We start from the raw sequence: 18,966 nt of genomic DNA, 5'->3' as shown, positions 1-18,966 counted from the left end.
GAGAATTCGAATTGGGTATGCACATTCTTCACATAAACTACATACCAGGTTCAGAATCTATCACAATTCATCCACTGATTTTTGAGGGGGACAAAACAAAGGTAACACACATTTAAGAAGCGCTAATGAGGCTGCCTGACCGGCAAGGCAGACAAACAAATCCCACAGAATAGAGCTCTGAAATGTGATCTCTAGAATCCCCTGATGCAGTAGTAATGACTTCACTTTGCTACTTACGAGTGGGACGTTAACATTGCTACCTTAATATAATACTCACAATTAAAATGGCTACAAAACAGGCTAGAGTTGTGTTCCAGTCTCCGCTGGCCGTTGCCGAGGCTTTGCCGACTAGGACACTGTAGAAAATGAAGTCCCCTAGGCCAAGCTTAACTCCCCCTGCCGAGGAAAAGGAGAAGAACTAAGCATTGGCACAAAATGACTCCTGTCATTCAACCCTGAAATCAAGGCCATCTTAAGCAGCTAAAAGTATTTTGGTTCTTCCTGCTGCCCTTCCATGAGTTCTCTTGGCGATATTACGGCAATGTGCCGAACGCTTGTTATTTCATATCAAACAGATGTGACCTGAATAAATATGGTTAAAGTCCCAGGATTTCAACTCCAGTAAGTCAATTAAGAACCAAAACAGGGAGTTGGAAAAAGCAGAAACACAAATTCAAATTATTTCTTGGAAGTTTTATTTCTCAAGAAGATGAGTGAGTGCACATCACTAGAACGGAAATCAGGGGGGGGGTCACTCAACAACATCCGTATCAGCATATGCAAATTAAGTATACAGCTTCATATTGAGTGGAAACAGATGACCGAGAATCATAGGGTAGAACTCGGAGAGGCGGTGGGGGGGACCTTTTAGCCCTCAAGATATTGATGAATATAACCCCCATCTGCCTCAGCAAGCATGGCCAATGGCTAGGGATGATGGACGTTGCAGTTCAACATCTGGAGGGCCAAAGGTCTTCCACCCATGATGTAGAGAGGCAGACTGCAGCCTCTGACTCCACAGTAAGCTCAGTGTTCTCCTTGCTTCCAAGAAGCTGCAGGAAATTGTAGTGGCAGTGGGCTTAACAATGTGCTCAGGTACTACATTACTGCCTTCCTACAACATTACAAATACAGCCGACATACCTCTATGCTTCTCCCCACACGTTTCCTAGTCATCTCCCTGCCATGTAAGTGGTATCATCAAGTGGGAAGTCCTTGACTGAAATTATGGCACATTCATCATGCATCTTACTTGATTACAACTTTCCGGTAAAAGACAACTTCAGTTTTTCTGCCTAGAAAGCAAATAATTTGCTCGGAGCTTGCAGTTTGTGCATAAAATGATAAGTTTGCTTGCTTGGAAGATTGCTTCAGTGCCTCGTGTCTCCTACAAAATTCTTATAATGATTTTTATAAAGTTACATGTGTCTAATTATGATGCATCCTTATAATTCAACCTATCTTTATGGTTTCTGTATGAGTTACCTTAATTTTTTAAAGATAATCAGCAGCTTGGCAAGGTTTTTGGAATCATAACATTCAATTAACAGAAAACAGGAGGGTCTCTGTATTTTCATCCCATTCAATACAACTCAAGCAGTGCCTTAATGTTTTCTCAAGTCTTTAAGTTACAACAGTGGCACTGACTATCACTTCCAAACCCTAGACTTTCCTCACTGGCCTTATCCTCAAGCATCCCTGTTGCCAGATAGCAGATGATATTTCTGTGCAAGGTCTCCTGTCCTGGTTAAATACCTAAATTCTTCCCAACGCTCTTTACCTATATCTGTATCTGTGACAATGGCAATCCTGAGCACATATAGAAAACCACAATTTTGCCAGTTGCACTTCTTATTTTGTCCCTTTCAGCTGGAAATTCCAGATGAGTGGGGAGAAGTACTATGGCCATTGTATTTCTCTCCACCCCCAATGATTTGGAATTCTCAGCTGAAACATACAAAATATGAACTTATTTTAGGGGGGAAATGTTTTTTTTTTTAAAAAAACTTGTTTCTTTTGAATGCATCCCACCTCTCCTCCAAGGAACTCAAGGTGGTGTACGTGGTTCCTCTTGCTCCCTATCCCTATCCTCACAACAACCCTGTAAGGTAGGTTAGGCAGAGAGTGGGCAGGGCAGAGTGGGGATTAGAACCTTGGTGTTCCAGGTCCTAAGCCAACGCACTAACCACACCACCACACTGGTTCTGTCTTCAGAACAGAAGACCCATATATATTGTATCACAAAATGCTTTTGAAAGTACCTCCGGTTGCAAAAGTGGTCTGCCATGTGGCACAAGAGGCTGGTATACGAGAAACACAAGATGAATGCAGCTTGGGCATGTGGAGTAAGTTTTTATTTATTTATATTGGCCAATGTATCTTACAGACATGGATAACAGGGTCTGCCTGTCTGTCCTCTCTCTCTCTCTCTCTTTATTTTAATCATATACATCCATTATCACAGTGGTGGGCTGGCGTCCCAAAAGTCTGGTGATGTGCACAAACTCCTACCATGTGTCTGTCTACATGTTCCATTAGTAAATGAACATCTGGACACAATGCTGCAACAAGGCATAAAAATTAAGCGATGTTCTGTGTGCACAGTACCAAAAAGCTTTACAGGAGTCTCTGATGAATGCAGCCCCAGTACTACTGCACAGAAAACATGATGAATAACCTACAAATACTTTTACTGTCTCCTTGATCTCTTGATTATGAACCAGCAATGACTGAAATGTTTACAGTTCATCCTTACCTCCTGAACAGGGCACTTGAATAATTAAAGCAGAAATTACAATTTATGCTCTATACCTCATCTCTCATTGAAGCGTACAGTTTCATTTAAAGAATGACAAAGAAGCAGGTTCTTACAGCACCTGCTTATATAAAAGTAACACCCTTTAAGTTTCTGAGGGCAGGTAATCTGAAGCAAAAACCTTGTGAAGGTCTACAAGCATATCAACAACTAGTCCTTTTGCAATGGCTCAGATTCTTTTAGGTGCCTGCTAAGCTGACATATATTTATCTGGCAATGTTACTTACTTTCCTCTGGGTCTTCATCACTTGCTGGTGAACTACTGGGAAGATTCTGAACAGGTTGTCGCGTTTCGGGGGTTGATTCTTGATTCCCTATTCTACGAACTTGTTCCTGCACCCATTCCGGATTGAATCCTCCATCATCTGCCTCACTACTTGCATTCTGGCTCTGATTTGCTGGAACTGAAAAGAGAAAATGGGCTGAATCCAACAAAATCATTGCATGAACAGAACAACCTCTGCTCATGTAACGGAACTTCCACTCTGTGATCTTCAGATGAAGGGCAATATACAAATTTAATCAATAATAATTATAATAAAATACATTGTAGGGTTAATTTTATGGTTGGAATCCAATGTTTTGGACATCTAAAAACATCGTGAAAACTATCTTTAACAGAATAGTACTTTATGTTTATGTCCTTGTTGTAAATGTTATTTAGGATTTTTGTTCCATGTCTGCAGGAGATATGGAGACGAAAGAAAAAGAGCATTGGGGGGGGTGTTAATGGGATTCCAGAAGAATTAACATTATGTGTCATTACCCCAACTACCATTCCAGTATAGTTGTACCAATCACAGAAAGCAAAATTCTTTAATACAATTTCATAAAATCCTTGTACATGATGAGTAAAGTACTTTTTACTAGCAAAGGAGGGTCACTTGTAAGGTGATTGGTAAGTCAATGTGAAAAGAACTAAACTAAGCAAAGATGAAAAAACCCACCTTGTTTATCGTAAGTGGAGTTTTTGGTGGCTGTCTTTTGAGATTCAGGATCTTCTTCAGCCATGTTCACCAGCCATATCATTGTTGCTATTGGAAAAAATCAGAGATATCCTTAATTAACTGCTGCTACCTATTTTTTTAATTTTTTAACTACACGTCAATTACAGGAAAGTATATTTTAAAGGTTTTTTTCTTCTTCCAGAGTTCCATTATGCCATTGTAACTTCAGGAATCAGTGACTGGTTTTGTTTTCCCCTTCTTCCCTCCCCTTCCCTGTTGCAAACCTGGTGTTTAGATTGTAAGCCAGTAAGATGTTTCATCTGCTACTGAGCCTGAAGGGCAGCATGAAAGTTATTTTAAATAAACAAATAAATATAGCAAAAAATGGAAGACGACAGTAACCAGGCTGTTTTCTCTGTTTGTTAACTGCACAGCTATCATTAAATCACTTGCATGAGTAAATGAGTGCTGGGAAGGCTAGTCGTAAGTCCAGCTGATTAAAAAAAACCCCTCTCTATTGCATAAAACTCTAATGCAATCTTAATAGGAAACAAAATGTCAAAATCAAATAGAAGTATGATTAGGCTATTTATTTATTTTTTAAAAAAAGAAATTTGCCAGTACAAATGCATAGTAGACACCCGTGGTAGAATCATTCGGATTAGTATAAAGAAATCAGATTGACTTAATCCAAATAGACAGGCACGTGTGTTTTATTTGTATAGTTTCATAACCATAAAATCATTTGTACCGCTATCTGCATGAAATTGCAGGGTGTAACAATGTTCTACTTTCAATGTTGAACATTGGAATCCTTGAAAGGAATCCTTGAAAGTTACATACAAATCAATGGGCAGAGATCTCCCAAATTTCTAAGATGAACTTTGTATTTTTCAGTTGTATCTTTATAAATGCTTGTAAACAGGGCCAGCCTTGGATCCACTGAAGAAAGATATAAATGCAGTAAGTTAATACTGCTAAAAACAATTAGAGGTGTTTTGACCAGGCCAAATCCTTTTTTCTCTCTTTCCATTTTTAATTAAGGTAGAACATAATGTTCTTTTCATCTTGGGACATCCTACGCAGCACACGTTCCAAGCTCTTGAGCCAACAGCAGATCTGAGTCCCAAAGAAATGAAAACGCGACAACACAGCTGCACATCTAGCGTCACACAACTTCAACAGAAAATCAGATGGATTTTTAATATATATAGTTTGGGAGTAGGCTGCAGAATATAAAACTCAACTCTGTATACTTACATGAGTAAATGAGTGCTGGGAACAAAGTCTCATTTCTTTCTTGAGCGGTTTCAACTAGCATACGAAGAGGTCCTTTAGGGCACAACACAGCAACCAGATCTGAAAGACACCAACATTGGGGTCAACACACACAGAAAAAACTCCTGTCCAGAAAAAAAACTAAACTTTAGCAATACAGTTTCTTAAAAGTGGAGATTGCTTACACCTCAGCAGTCACCGTAGGACACCAGGGTGGATTGCAACAGTATAAAAATACCATATTAAAATCAGTAAAAATAAATTACATAAAAAGAGTAGGGTGAGTCCTAAAAACAGTTCCTCATTTGTGGAATGCTCTCCCCAGGGAGGTTTGCATGGCACCTTCATTATATATCTTTAGGCACCAGGCGAAAACGTTTCTCTATAACCAGGCCTTTTGCTGATTAACATTCCACTGCCTTTTAAATGTGGTTTTTTTGGGGGGAGCATAATTGGTTTGTTTTTGTTTTATTATATATTTTGTGTTCTCCTTTTGGATATTTATGTTGGGAACTGCTTTGTGATCTTTGGATGAAGGGCGATATACAAATTTAATAAATAATAGTAAAAACTGTGCCTCAGATGTCAAAGATCAGGTAAAGAGCTTAGTAAGCAGTTCAGTGCTCCTGCAGGAAGAAGTTTTACAGAAAATTTCAGGTTATGTGCTAGGATACTGCCTGTATATCTCTCCACATTGTGGACAAAATATTACAGTAACCAAATCTTCACAGGTCTCACAATTGTGAAGATAAAGTCTTATTTGAAAAAATATATATGCAGCAACCAGAGTAATGTATCTGTTTATGAGCTTTCCAGTCTGATCATTTCTAAGTTCCCTCCATGGATACCAAAAAGTTCAGGCATCTTTATTAACTGACTTAACTAGTGAGGCAAGGCAGACTTAGCAAATGATGGCTGTCCTCCATTTCAATGTGGCCTCTGGGGCTTAAATCTATTCCTGCTCCACCCTATGTGGCTGCTTCTGGCAGGCTTCAAAAACATGTTAGCACCTGGGCATTCAATAGTTTTAGCTCACATATCAAAGAATAAAACTACCTTTACAACATGTACATGACACAGCCTATTCTCCAGGTTCTTTTTAAAATTGAACATTACATGGCTATCTCTAGAACTATGTAATTTTAAGACACTTAGACACTCTTTACCAAATTAAATGCCATCACTTTGTTTAGCAGCACACACACACACAAATATCAGATGTGCCTGAAATTCAATAGTGTGAAAAACATCCACTCTTCCTGAACGAAACATCCTCACTTACAGTCTTACGCAGATGCAAATGTGTATTTCCACGTGACCTGGCAATTCTTTTCATATTCAGCATAGATGTTAATAGCTGTTATATAAATTGCCTTTATGCATAACAAACAAATTTTGAGTGCAGAATCTGAATGATGATAGAGTGTTATATGATGGTACTGTCAAATCTGCATAATCTTGTGACACGGAACATCTGTGTTTATGTGCAACCTTTGTTTCTGTACATCTTATGCAGAAGAACAAGAATGCTTTATAGAGGTCATTTGGATTTCCTGAACAAATACAATTTGAGGAGAAAGCATGTGACATTCACAAACCTGTTTTACACTGTGTGTATATCTCAAAAGGCTGCCAAGCTCCTGTTCCCACTTGAAAAAGGTAAAGCTTACATTTAAATGTGATCTGGCTCAAAAACTAGAGGTGTTTAGCATTAGCCAAAACCTGATGTAGGTATTCAAAAATTATGAATGGCAAAACCTGAGGAATCCTTCCCTTTACATCCTACCTTGCTGTCTTGGGGGGAAACAAGAGTGCAAATAAAAAAAAATGACATGTTTGTTATACTTAAAAGTAGATTTTGTTCTAAACGCTTAACTAAAGTGATAAATGAACACTTTCCTACAGTAATTTATGTTTTAGTCGTTGGGGAATTTGGCTGCTCTTTGTGTTCTCTACTGTTCAGTGCTGCAAAGACATCACAATTCTCACCTCAGATCAAGCTTGGGGAAAAACTTGTCACATGGCTTGCGCAAATCTGCTCTTTCCCCCTTTTCTTTCTTTTTAGAATGAGAGCAACTTAACTTAAGAAAAGTCATGCTGGATCAGGCCAAAGGTAAACCTAGTCCAGCATCACCAAGGAGGAAGTATGTCATAAAAGATAAGACGGTATTAATTTATTAACTGCAAACTACGAAGAGTTGTTGTTACTAGATATTTTCCATAACAATTTTTTTTGTTATGAGATTTTTTGTTAAGAGATTCTTCTTAGGACTGGCTGCTATCAAGCAGCAAAATATGGAAAAGTTCTAGTTCCCTCTTTTTCAGAGGTCTTCTGAGTTTAGGTATTGAGAATGATATCTCTCTCCCATTAGCATCACCTATCTCATTTCACCAGAGACAGGCTGCCTTGAGGGCAAAGGATTGGGGAAAATAAATGCTTTGAAAATAAATTGTTCTTGTGATGGAATAGTCCACACACGGAAGAATAATCAAAGTATTCTACAGACTCACAGTATGATTTCTTAGACTTCAAAAGGACACAAGTAAAAGGGTCTGGTTCTTGATTCTAGTTTTCTAGGCATTAAATATAAAAGTGGAAAAAAGCAGAGTAAGTCAATGTTGCTCCTAGTAAAAGATGTGTTTGAAGGATCTTACCGTACACTGAAATCACTGCCAAGATGAGCCAGGCAGTCCATTCAGGGAGGTATTTGATAAATACCAGGGCCATTAGAGCACTTATCATAATGAGATAGGCTTGCTGGAGCCGGAGAGGGCCTTTCCAGTGAATGCAGATCATTCCCACCACTCCAAAGTTCCAGATCATGAGCGCTAGGGTAAAGTAGTCCATGGCAACGTTGTAAGTCTTAAAAACCTCCCTATTGGACACACACACAAGATTAAGAGAAAAACTTGTTACGCAAAGAATGGTGGAGAAGAAACAGCAACCGTCAACCCAGCAAATTATGTTTGCATTTTGTGCAGCAAGCTCAAAGTTTCTTCTTCATTTCCTAGCCTAGATTTAAAGCTTAGGGGTGGGGAATTCATTTAGAAGAAACACAGGATTCAAGTTTCATTTCAAATGTGTTGTCATGCTTTTAGGCTCGCTTGTGTATCACATTGTTTTATTGCCTTTTACCTCCTTCTAATCTCCATAACTGGAAAAGTAATCACAACAGTGAGACATGTAAGTGTTCTACGCTATAACTGAACGCCATTCACTCATGTTCCAGAGAAGAGCTCTTCAATTCTGGGTCTCCAGATGATCCTAGTTCCTACCAAGCCCAGCCAGCTTAGCCTATGGTCTAGGACAGGGGTCAGCAAACTTTTTCAGCAGGGGGCCAGTCCACTGTCCCTCAGACATTGTGGCGGGCCGGACTTTATTCTTTGGGGGGGGGGATGAACGAATTCCTATGCCCCACAAATAACCCAGAGATGCATTTTAAATAAAAGCACACATTCTACTCATTCCTGGACCGTCCACAGGCTGGATTTAGAAGGCGATTGGGCCGGATCCAGCCCCCGGGCCTTAGTTGACTACCCATGATCTAGGATAATGCAACTTGCAACATAGCTAGGGACCCAAGATTGAATATCTCTATTTTAATCTTGATTGAGAAGCACACTCTTCTACAGCTCAGACTACAAGACTTAGTGAATTAAGAATTATTCGTTCCTCACTGAGAGGGATGTCCAAGGAAAAATACACAAAGCTTTGCAGTGCTGCACCCATGGTATTCTTTACTCCAGATGTACTTCAATATTTACTTTTTACAAGGGGTATAGACTTTACAAGCCAACAAAAATTTGCTAATCCTCTTACTTACTAACATTTCTAAAGGTCAAGATACTTGTAAACTTACCCTAAGTAAATGAATGAGAAAAAGAAAAGCAAGAAGAGTGAAGAAACGATGAGCCACCCATGGATCACCTGAAAACACAAAAAACAACAGTATAATTTTACTATACACAAGGAATATAATAATGAAAATTGAAGCCCGTTTTTCTGGAATTTTTTTTTCCTTTTTACATACACCTAAACTACTAATAAAAAAGAAAACTGTCATTTGTTGGTCAATAAGACAAGAACCTGGTTCACGTCACAGGTGATTGGCTCCTTCTGGGGTTTTTTAGCTGAGTGTGTGTGGCAACTAAGCCAAGGTTTGGCTTAACGTGCCATAGGGAGATGGTTATACTTGACAGAGTGGAGTACATATATATTCCACAGTAAAATGTGTTCATTTCATAAGTACATGCAGTCCATGACAAAGGGAGGGAGAACCAGCATTATGGACAAATAAAGACTACAAGAGGTCCAAATAACCTGTTACAGGATTGGGCCGGTGGTTTGGATGATGCCTGGGGGTCCCTTCCAAGTCTGTGATGATGTATCTGTTAGGTTGGATTCTAGCAGAGGGAACCACTGAACTGGTCAAGCCAGTCTCTCTGTAAGATTAGCTGGGCTTGGAAGCACCCTTCAGCTACACAAGGCAAGAGTGACCATACTGCTATAGAGACAAATGCGTGGGCCTTTGCCCCCTGGCTGAATGTTACATCATCCTAGGAGTACAAGATCAAGGAAAACATCAGTAAAGAGTGAGCCCTTTGTCTTAAGTCTGGTCTGAAGCTAGAGGAGGAAGCTGGAGAGACACAGCAGCTTGACCTGCTTTGTGTGCTGAATCCAGAACTATGACTTTGGTGACCCTCCCCCTCCCCCTCCAACCTAGACTGTTAATGCTCTGAGCCCTTCCATCTTATTCTCATGTAGCATATATGTATAAATAAAGCAACATATCCCAAAGACACCACAGTCCCCATTGACCTTCATTCCAAGAAAACTAAAGCCTGGGTAAGCACTGGGACCCCTGGAGTCTCTTACCGATCAGAGATTGGAGTGCATGCAACAAAACCATTCTCTAATAGGTTGGGGTGGGTTGGTTTTTTTTTTTTTTTTTTTGCACATTTCCATATTATTCCCAGCTTTTAAAGGGTGCTTTAATTTAATTCAATAATTATTCTTTCCCTGAAAACAGGCCCACTAAATTAAAGTCAAAAATACACATTAGTTGGCAATTTAGATATTCATAACTATCCTTATCTATAGTGAAATATCGAAAAAACAGCTATCTTTATTCTTATCATCCTGTGCTGCTCTATCACAGTTGATCTTTAGCTTAGGCACTGTTTTAGCAACTATTTTGGCTCTTCGTATGCTGAAAATATTCCAGGTATGCTATTAGAAACAATGAGACAGACATGCTGAAGGCTTCAATAATAGCCTCGATAAAGGTAAAGGTAAAGGTACCCCTGCCCGCACGGGCCAGTCGTGTCCGACTCTAGGGTTGTGCGCCCATCTCACTTAAGAGGCCGGGGGCCAGTGCTGTCCGGAGACACTTCCGGGTCACGTGGCCAGCGTGACAAAGCTGCTCTGGCGAGCCAGCACCAGCGCAGCACATGGAAACGCCGTTTACCTTCCCGCTATAAAGTGGTACCTATTTATCTACTTGCACTTGGGGGTGCTTTCGAACTGCTAGGTGGGCAGGAGCTGGGACCGAAAGACGGGAGCTCACCCCGCCGCCGGGATTCGAACCGCCAACCATGCGATCGGCAAGTCCTAGGCACTGAGGTTTTACCCACAGCGCCACCCGCGTCCCTAATAGCCTCGATACAGTAGGAGTAAACCTGAGCTCACCTTATAGCACCTGTACTTATAAAGCACAACCAGGAGTATGGTCATGATAATGATGACGCTGATCATAATGGCAGCATTGAGAATAGAATTCAGAGCCCTTTGTCCAACTGTTTCTGTATCTTCCGTGAATGGGGTGTAGATGCTGCAATAGAATACAGATAAAAAGTAAAAGGTGAAGTTTGTGCAATATGAATGTGTTCTTAAACTGTGGTAAGTTTTTGACTAAGCGCAAGAGACCAACCCTAAGGAGAGTTCAACAAATAAGCAAGCATTAGCACATACAGTACATACTCTGGGCCATAATTCTTCTAAATACAGTAGAACCTTGGTTCTCGAACTTAATCTGTTCTGGAAGTCAGTTCAACTCCCGAAACGTTCGAAAACCAAGGCACGCCTTCCAATTGGCGCTGGCGCCCCGGAAGAAATAGCCAACAGCCGCATCAGATGTTTGGCTTCTGAAAAACATTCGAAAACCGGAACACTTACTTCCGGGATTTTGGCATTCGGGAGCTGATTTGTTCGTCAACTAAGCCGTTCGAGAACCAAGGTTCCACTGTAATGCCTGTGTGCCCACACCATCTAGTGGATATGGAATGAATTACAATTTAATATTTCATTCACTTGTGAACAAAACCAAAGGCAGACACAGGAAATACGTTGTAGTCAGAAAGCTTACTTTTTGTAGTGAGGTTAATAAAAGATTACCATGCTAAAAAAAACCCCTTAAGACTGAGGACTTGAGCATATAGAATAAAAACTTGGGTTATTTATCTATAAAGTACTAGGTGCAACTTGACTTTACACGGGAATGCAACAATAGGAGCAATGTTGCATGTCATTATAAAATGAGAAACCTCAAGTTATCCTTTGGTTCACAGAATGTCACTGAAGGTATAACTAGATGTAACAGTGTACAGTATTATAATATGGGTCATTTAAAGTGGGACCTGTGTCCAGAATGATCTAAAGAAGTGGGAGGAAGAAGGAGCTTAATCCTTCAAAACTGCCTCCCCCTCCCCCAGTTGCTTTTCTCCTGGTAGAGCTCATTTCTAGTCTCAGAGCACGGCTGGGAGAAAAGCAGCTAGAGGAAGGCCCCCCCCCCAAAGAAAGCACAGCCAAGGGAACATTTGTCTCCTGCTTCCTGTTTGCTCACTGTATGACTGTGAAAGACTGGTGTAATGGCAGGACACACAAAGGGGTAGATATCAGAGCAAAAAAGAAAAATAATAATACATACAGCTGTCCATCCTTCCGCGTATAAAAGCTGACAGACTTGATGGTTGCAACAACTACCACCATACAAAGCGTGACTGGTGCAAACAGCATAATCACATGCTTTGCCCCGTATTTCAGCGTCAGCTCTTCATCATCGTCGTCATCATCTTGTTCCACCACTTGCCGAGTGCTGTGCTGTGGCTGCCCGTTAGAGGCTGAACCGGGATTATCGTTGCATCTTCGATCGCTGCTTTCATTTCGCCGTCTTTCAACGTTGTCATTCTACAAACGTAATTTTAAAAATCCCAGATCCATAAGCACCTGCATGCAACGTGTATATTCCATGTTGTAATCGTAAAGGGCAGAGCTCAGTGAGTAGTCTGGCGGCATTTGATGCTGCAGCACTGCTGAAGCTAAGTGGGCGTGGGCCCCGCCTGTGCCCAGACAGGACATCGCCAGAAGCCCCATGAAGTTGCCGGTTATAGGGATAATAAAATTATATTACTCAAGGGCAACATGTGAAATAAAGGAAAGATTCAGCTGAAAGGATCTAAAGACCAGCAGAGCACCTAATATACAGGGGCAATTAATGACAACAGTCACACTGTAAGAAAAAGAAGTGATAAATGGTAAATGTGCACTTGTAGATGAAGCAGAAAGAAAGCATGTTAGGCAGGGCAGTTAGTGTTACAATCCTCAGGGGTAATTATGCTAATTAGACAGATATCAGTTACCTGTATTCAGTTAATTAGTGTACCATTTCTACATATGTGACAAATGCCAAAGTTAATTTACCTCAATAATTTTGTCTACAATATTCTTACTTGATATTGCTATTTACTAATGTGCCAAAAATAAAAAATGAATCAGCTCTTGGGGGAAAGAGCTTTGGTAAATTTCAACCTATTAGTCTCCTCGTTCCCCAACATTTCCCCATCACTTTTCTATCTGAAGCTTCTTTACAACCTGAAGAGATATAAAAACATTTTAAAATCTGCAATTTACGTTCAGTATTTTAACAAGGAACACACAAGCACATTAGGATTCATGTGCTTTTTACTGATACACATCTTTTCCTTCCACTAGGGCATTTAGTAAGTAGCAGCCTCTCCTTCTGCCACAGCACCTTTCCCTGAAGAAGAGCTTCATGGCATAAAGTTGAGGCTTTGAAATAATATGGCTGTGTCAGATAGTCTTCCGATTTGGTTTTTGGATAGAACGTAATGCATTTGGATTCGAGTCCCAAAGCATTTCCTAAAAAATATATGCAGGAATGTTTCCCCACCCCCTTCTTTATGCCAATGTTTGCACTCTGCTGTACCATTTACCAAGTCTGCTGTACCATTTTCTTTCTTTCCTCACAGCACTGATTCCCCCCCTCAATTAGTCATACAGTGACAGCAAATCAGGGATGATGTAATGAACAGGATGACATCATGAAGATACAATATCAATTTTGGCTAGAGGCTGATATCATTCCGAACTGAAATGTTGCCATGGCCCTGAGACAAAGATTTCCTCCAGCCTTTTTGATACAATTACAAAATATAAAATAAATTAAACTGGGAGATGAGTGTGCTTTTCAATGTTGCCAAAAATGACATTGAGAAGCGCCTCCCTTTTGGCTGAACAGTATGCAAAAGTGCTGCACCTTCTGGTCTGGGAAAGGTAATACTTTAGAGCAAGGTGGGAACAGAGGAAGTAGGAAAACAGGAAGCAGATATAAGCAAGAAGACTTCAAAAATTTCCAAGATTTTCATTTCCTTCCTTTGGTGTACTTGCATTAGGTATGGTGTCAGTGTAGCAACCAATTTTGTGAATAAATAATAAACTCCAATGCTGTGCTAGAGGGTCCAAGGTAAAATCTATGTCCTCAACAGCAGTAACAAAGTAGGACTTATCCTTTGTTCCCGTAAGTGCAACTGTATCCATTTCAACACTTTTGCTTTTTAATTGCAAAGGGAACACAGGCCAATTATGAAAGGGTGTTGGAAATAAACAAGTACGGCATTACCACAAGACAGGAGCAGGTACAAGAGCAGTAATACCTATGCTTATGAGATTGTGGAGGTTGGCAGCGGTGGCATAAAAACATAAAACATTAGCTTGTATGCTGTTGTAGCATTCAAACGTAATACACCATATGAAATAATTTCAATTTAGAGAGGAAAAAATATCTCCCAAAAGCCGCAACATTATAGCGTAATAAAAGAATACAGATCACAGGAATACACATCACAACCACACCCATGATCCTAAATTTCCTCTCCTGGTGAGAGTCAAGTGCATCACATTTTTATTTAAAGAAACTGAAAATAACTGTTGATGGATTCAAAGAAACATCTTTGGCCCTTACTTTGGAAGGGAAAAAAAAAGTGCAGTATGAAGTACAATTCAAAGACACTTGCAAGTGAATATTGATGACTGCTTCCTACAGGGAGTTAATTTTCACAGGCTGTATGAACTAAATAGTTTTTGTATCAGTTTTTCTGAAGGGTGGCATGATGGGTTTTGGCCACAAGTACACAAAGACGGAAAAAAGACATTATGACATGGTTCTTACTCCAAGTAAGAACTGTGCTGAGGGTTGCAATTCAGAACAGAAGATAAAGTAATGCACAACAGTGAAACCTGCAGGCATATCTGAGCAAAGATGCATTTTATGACACTGGGGATTGTGTCATATTTGTTGCACTTTGTTCCAGTACAGACAAAACACAAATCCCTACCTGATTAGCATTAAACAGATCACAGGTCAGAGGTGCCACCTGCAGTGGAAGCAAAGGAACAGATTCCTCAGTTTCATCAGCCATTATGGAAGCAAAGCCTTGAAAGAGGTTTGAACCAGACCCTTGTACTTCTGGTGTGTGGGCAAGAATGACTGTATATCTTCAAGGTGAATGAGTAATACCAAAGATAAACAGCAGCCTTGGCAACTATCAAAAAAAAGAGTTAAATATCAAACCCAAGCAATAGTCCCAAAGGTGCAGAACTGGGACGTGCGAACTTCCTGAACTATGTCAGTGCCTTTTCACCCAACTGGAAATGCAGAAGGCAGCTCCAGGAAAGAGATATGATGGTGTGTAGGGTTTGAAAATTTTGCCAAATTTTGGACTTCCACTGACTCTTCAATTACTGAGGATTCTATGTAGGATGAGCCTTGGTTTCTGCAAGGAGTCAGTGCAGTAAGTGAACCTTTTAGAGGGGAAACCTTTTTCCAACTACGGCTCTTACCATAAATGGTTATCAAGTAGCATGTGAAAATGGCAATATTTGAAACACAGACTCTGGGTCATTTAGTACAAATGAATGTGTTTACTATCTCTTAAGATGCAAGAGATTTTCAGGTAAACTTGAAAAACTTGTATCAGGAGTTGGGTGAACTAATGCTGAGAAACCTTCACATTCAGTATGGAAACTTTTGGGAGGTCTGCTTGGCACTAAGGTTTCAAAAAGATGTTCAAAGCACTGGAACTCATGTTGAAAAGCAATGAACTGGTAAGGTATTACAAGTGTCTGCGATCTTTGAAAGGAAATTAGGGAGCAATAATATTTTTTTAATGATGCTGTTCCTGCGTATACCTGCCAAGTTAACATCATCTGGACTGGCCACTCAGAATGGGAACCATACCTATGCATTTATTTTAATAAAAAATACTGAAATTTCCACTTTTATGGCACAAGCTGTTTTAAGATTTTGTAAATGATACTGAAATAATACTGGTTCAAAATGTCTTACAAATTCTTCACAAATGTCAGTTTCTGTTTGGCCCCTCATTGTTCAGCACATGCTATGGTATTTCTGTAAAAGCCCCATTCTGAATGAATACAGTAGAACACAGTTAAAGCAATAAAAGACGTGACTTTTCCTGCATAATGTATTGCAACATTATTGGTAAAGCTAATGACCAAATTGTCCACGAAGCCTTATGAGTTCTAAAATTTCACTGAGGATCAGGACACAGAGACAAGGTCCAGAATTTAGCAGTGACCTGATGAAACAGCTGAAGCTTTGAATGAGTAAGCTAAATGACCAGAAGAGATGATGCTCATGTGTCTTAAGATGTAAAATCCTCTCTTGGCTTCCTTGATAGCTTGTGGGGCTCCAAAACAGGCCCAAGCTGCCTGCAATTGCATATGATTTGAACTGCCATAAATTTAACAAGGTAGAAAGTCCCAAAGTCAAGACTTCAAAGCATCTTGCAAGGCAGCATCATACAAAGCCCCCATCCCACATTTTAGCATTGGATTCCAAAACATATCCCTTCCTGAATCAAGAAATCAGAAAGGGGTTTGCATGTAATTCTGCCAAACTGAGCAGGTTTTAACATTAACTCATAAGGTGATGAGCAGGGAGTTAAGTGACATCAGCTGATGAGCTGGAGGGTATGGTTTGGAGAAAATGGCCCGCGGCTCACACTAATTTGGATGTAAGGCTAAGTCAGATACTATGGTTTGTTTCTACCTATGTAGCAGAAGTGGGTAAGAGCAAAACATCCAGTACTGATATGTTAACCATAAACCATTAACTGTGGTTTACTGTGACAGGTGAACAAGGCCAGTAATTCTGAATATGAACTAGATCATGAAGCTTTCTAGTGAATTCAGATCTTCAGAAACTTTGATTGAATAAGGCCTTTTTCGTTTATTTTATTTAAAAGATAACCCACTTTGCAGGATACATTGCCCTCACAATGTGATTTACAAGACAAGGGTTTAAAGCAAGAAGTTTTCCAGAGTTACTTCATCAGTCATTTGCTTTTGAGCCCAGATTGTGGTTCTTTATCAGGCAAGTGAGATTGGAAGAGTATGTTGCAAATACAGAAGATACTACAAGTACAAAACTTCAAGCAGATGCTACAACACAGTATGCAGTGCCAATTTCTTGAAGTGTGATACATCAGTTGCACCATTAAATTAGCATTATGTGTAGTAAGAGAAGAAAAAGAAGGAACAGAGCCTCCTCCATAGTGGCGCCCTGTCTGTGGAACACCCTTTCCTTACAATCAACACCAATGCTATCCTCATGTTGGTACCAGGTTAAGAGTTATTTCTTTTCTCAGACATTTTCTTTTTGCTTGATGGTATATTTTAACAGTACTGTTTATTTTATTATTTAGGTGGCTGTTTTTACTTATTGTTCTGTGCTCCACCCTGATATCAGTACAGGCAAATGGCAGATTGTAAATATTTTAATAAAACATAAACAAATAAATCCTAATGTTCACATAGCAAAAAAATTGAAATAAATCTGTACTGTCTATAAAAACTAAGCAGTAGTGGAACCTTGGATCCCGAATGGCTTAGTTGCCGAACAAATTGGCTCCCGAACGCCGCAAACCCGGAAGTAAGTGTTCCGGTTTGTGAATGCTTTTCAGAAGCCAAATATACGATGCGGCTTCCACTTAAGTGCAGGAAGCTCCTGCAGCCAATCGGAAGCCACACCTTGGTTTTTGAACGGTTTCGGAAGTCGAACAGACTCCCGGAACACATTAAGTTTGAGAACTATGGTACCAGTGTATACAATCTGATAACTTAATAAATCAAAGTTAAAGAGTTTACTGGTCACTGCTTTCTATAGTAGTATAATATGCATGTGGTGTGAAAGATTTAGCAAAGAATGAAACAGGATTTTTTCCCCCTTAAATGCATTTATATTATTTTTATTATTATTTACATTGGTATCCTGTCTTTCTTCCAAGGGCTGAAGACAGCACACATGACTTTTTAATCTACAAAACCACTTTATAATGGTAGGTTAGGCTAAGTGATAGTGACTGGACAAAGATCACACAATTAGTTTATGGCCAAGCATGGATTTGAACCTGGTCTTCTCACTCCTAGTCCAACACTCTAACCCAGGCACAGGCAAACTCAGCCCTCCAGATGTTTTGGGACTATAATTCCCATCACCCCTGGCCACTGGTCCTGTTAGCTAGGGATGATAGGAGTTGTAGTCCCAAAACATCTGGAGGGCCGAGTTTGCCTATGCCTGCTCTAACCACTTCACTACACCTGCTAAATGTTGCTTTCTTCATGACATTCAAGATTACAAGACCCATTTAACAAACACAAGAGGCTTTACACAATCTTTCAGCATTTTGTAACACAGCTACCATATGCAGTTTATAATCTGGCATGTGAAAAAAATAGTCCTTACGTACAGTATTGGTCTGATGGTTGTCAGGCAAGTTCTCTCTCAGCTGCCCACGCTGGACTTGTGATAAGTGTGCAGATAGTTCTGCCATTGGAACTTGGTACTCCACAAATGCTCCTTCTTCTTGAGATACTGCAACTGCAATTTTTTTTAAAAAGAGAGAGTCTGAAATCCTTTGTTATCTTACCCTGAACTGAAATGATGTTCTTGCTTTAAGCTGTTGGCTTTCAAGACAAGAGTGAAGGGGAAAGTAATTGAATGCACGTACACTGCTGCCTGACCATCTAACCATTTCCATACCATTGTTAGGTGATCTGTTGTACACCATGGAGTCATTTGTTCTTCCTGTCCTGGGTGGGCACTCCTTCCTATTTTGGAGATAATTGTGGTTCGTATATCTGCACTGATGTTAAAAAGCTAACAATAGTTAACACAAACCAGTTTCTAACCATTGGGTTGAAAATGCTTGTTTGTCACTCCCTATGGTTAATTTTGACATTGAGCAGAGACAGTGCTAACCACAGCTGGCCACAAGACTGAGGAATGCTCACACAAGATGAGCCTGTGAACCCACAGAACACTCCATTGTCTCTAAACCATGGCTAGAAAGTTGAGCAGTGTTTATGCTTGGAGCAGGCCAATGAACCCCTGAAAACTAAATGGTGATAGTGCACAAGACAGGAACATGCGCCTAGATAAACATGCTGTCTGCCATCTTTCCTCAACATATCTACCTCCCCCACAAAAAATCTGGCATACCAGGAAGTGTGAAAGTGATCTAGAATTTCTTGTTAGTGGTTAAGGAAGCAACTCAAAAGGGATAAGAACAGAATTTAAAATGATTACATCAGAAAGAAACCAATAT

General features: G+C 40.0%; 2 protein-coding genes and 1 long non-coding RNA gene across 4 annotated transcripts in view; 2 read left to right on the top strand and 1 right to left on the bottom strand.

The window, feature by feature from the left end:
• The window catches only part of LOC310759861 (uncharacterized protein), a 36,784-nt gene extending 31,771 nt beyond the window's left edge, over positions 1–5,013 (top strand). The window contains exons 4-5 of the mRNA XM_083607523.1: positions 2,215–2,345; positions 4,807–5,013. Coding sequence (XP_083463649.1) covers positions 2,215–2,345; positions 4,807–4,817 — 142 coding nt within the window. The 3' untranslated portion in view covers positions 4,818–5,013. The remainder of the gene's footprint in view (positions 1–2,214; positions 2,346–4,806) is intronic.
• Positions 1–18,966, bottom strand: part of PSEN1 (presenilin 1) — a 29,815-nt gene that overhangs the window by 3,882 nt on the left and 6,967 nt on the right. The window contains exons 2-11 of one of the 2 annotated variants that reach the window (XM_083607241.1): positions 18,109–18,239; positions 14,674–14,712; positions 11,967–12,226; positions 10,730–10,871; positions 8,901–8,968; positions 7,696–7,916; positions 5,023–5,121; positions 3,763–3,849; positions 3,043–3,219; positions 278–396 (exon numbers count right to left, since the gene is read on the bottom strand). In XM_083607241.1, coding sequence (XP_083463367.1) covers positions 278–396; positions 3,043–3,219; positions 3,763–3,849; positions 5,023–5,121; positions 7,696–7,916; positions 8,901–8,968; positions 10,730–10,871; positions 11,967–12,226; positions 14,674–14,712; positions 18,109–18,192 — 1,296 coding nt within the window. In that variant the 5' untranslated portion in view covers positions 18,193–18,239. The remainder of the gene's footprint in view (positions 1–277; positions 397–3,042; positions 3,220–3,762; positions 3,850–5,022; positions 5,122–7,695; positions 7,917–8,900; positions 8,969–10,729; positions 10,872–11,966; positions 12,227–14,673; positions 14,713–18,108; positions 18,240–18,966) is intronic. The other variant, XM_083607242.1, reaches the window with a different exon arrangement.
• Positions 5,497–17,182, top strand: LOC310759944. The gene is made up of 3 exons (XR_014546664.1): positions 5,497–9,735; positions 9,882–10,326; positions 10,709–17,182. It is a non-coding gene; the product is annotated as an uncharacterized lncRNA (long non-coding RNA).

This window comes from Podarcis filfolensis (genome assembly GCF_964270895.1).
Source record: "Podarcis filfolensis genome assembly, chromosome: 1".
NCBI lineage: Eukaryota > Metazoa > Chordata > Lepidosauria > Squamata > Lacertidae > Podarcis > Podarcis filfolensis.
Note: the sequence above shows the minus strand (reverse complement) of the source record. Positions and strands in the feature narration are given on the sequence as shown.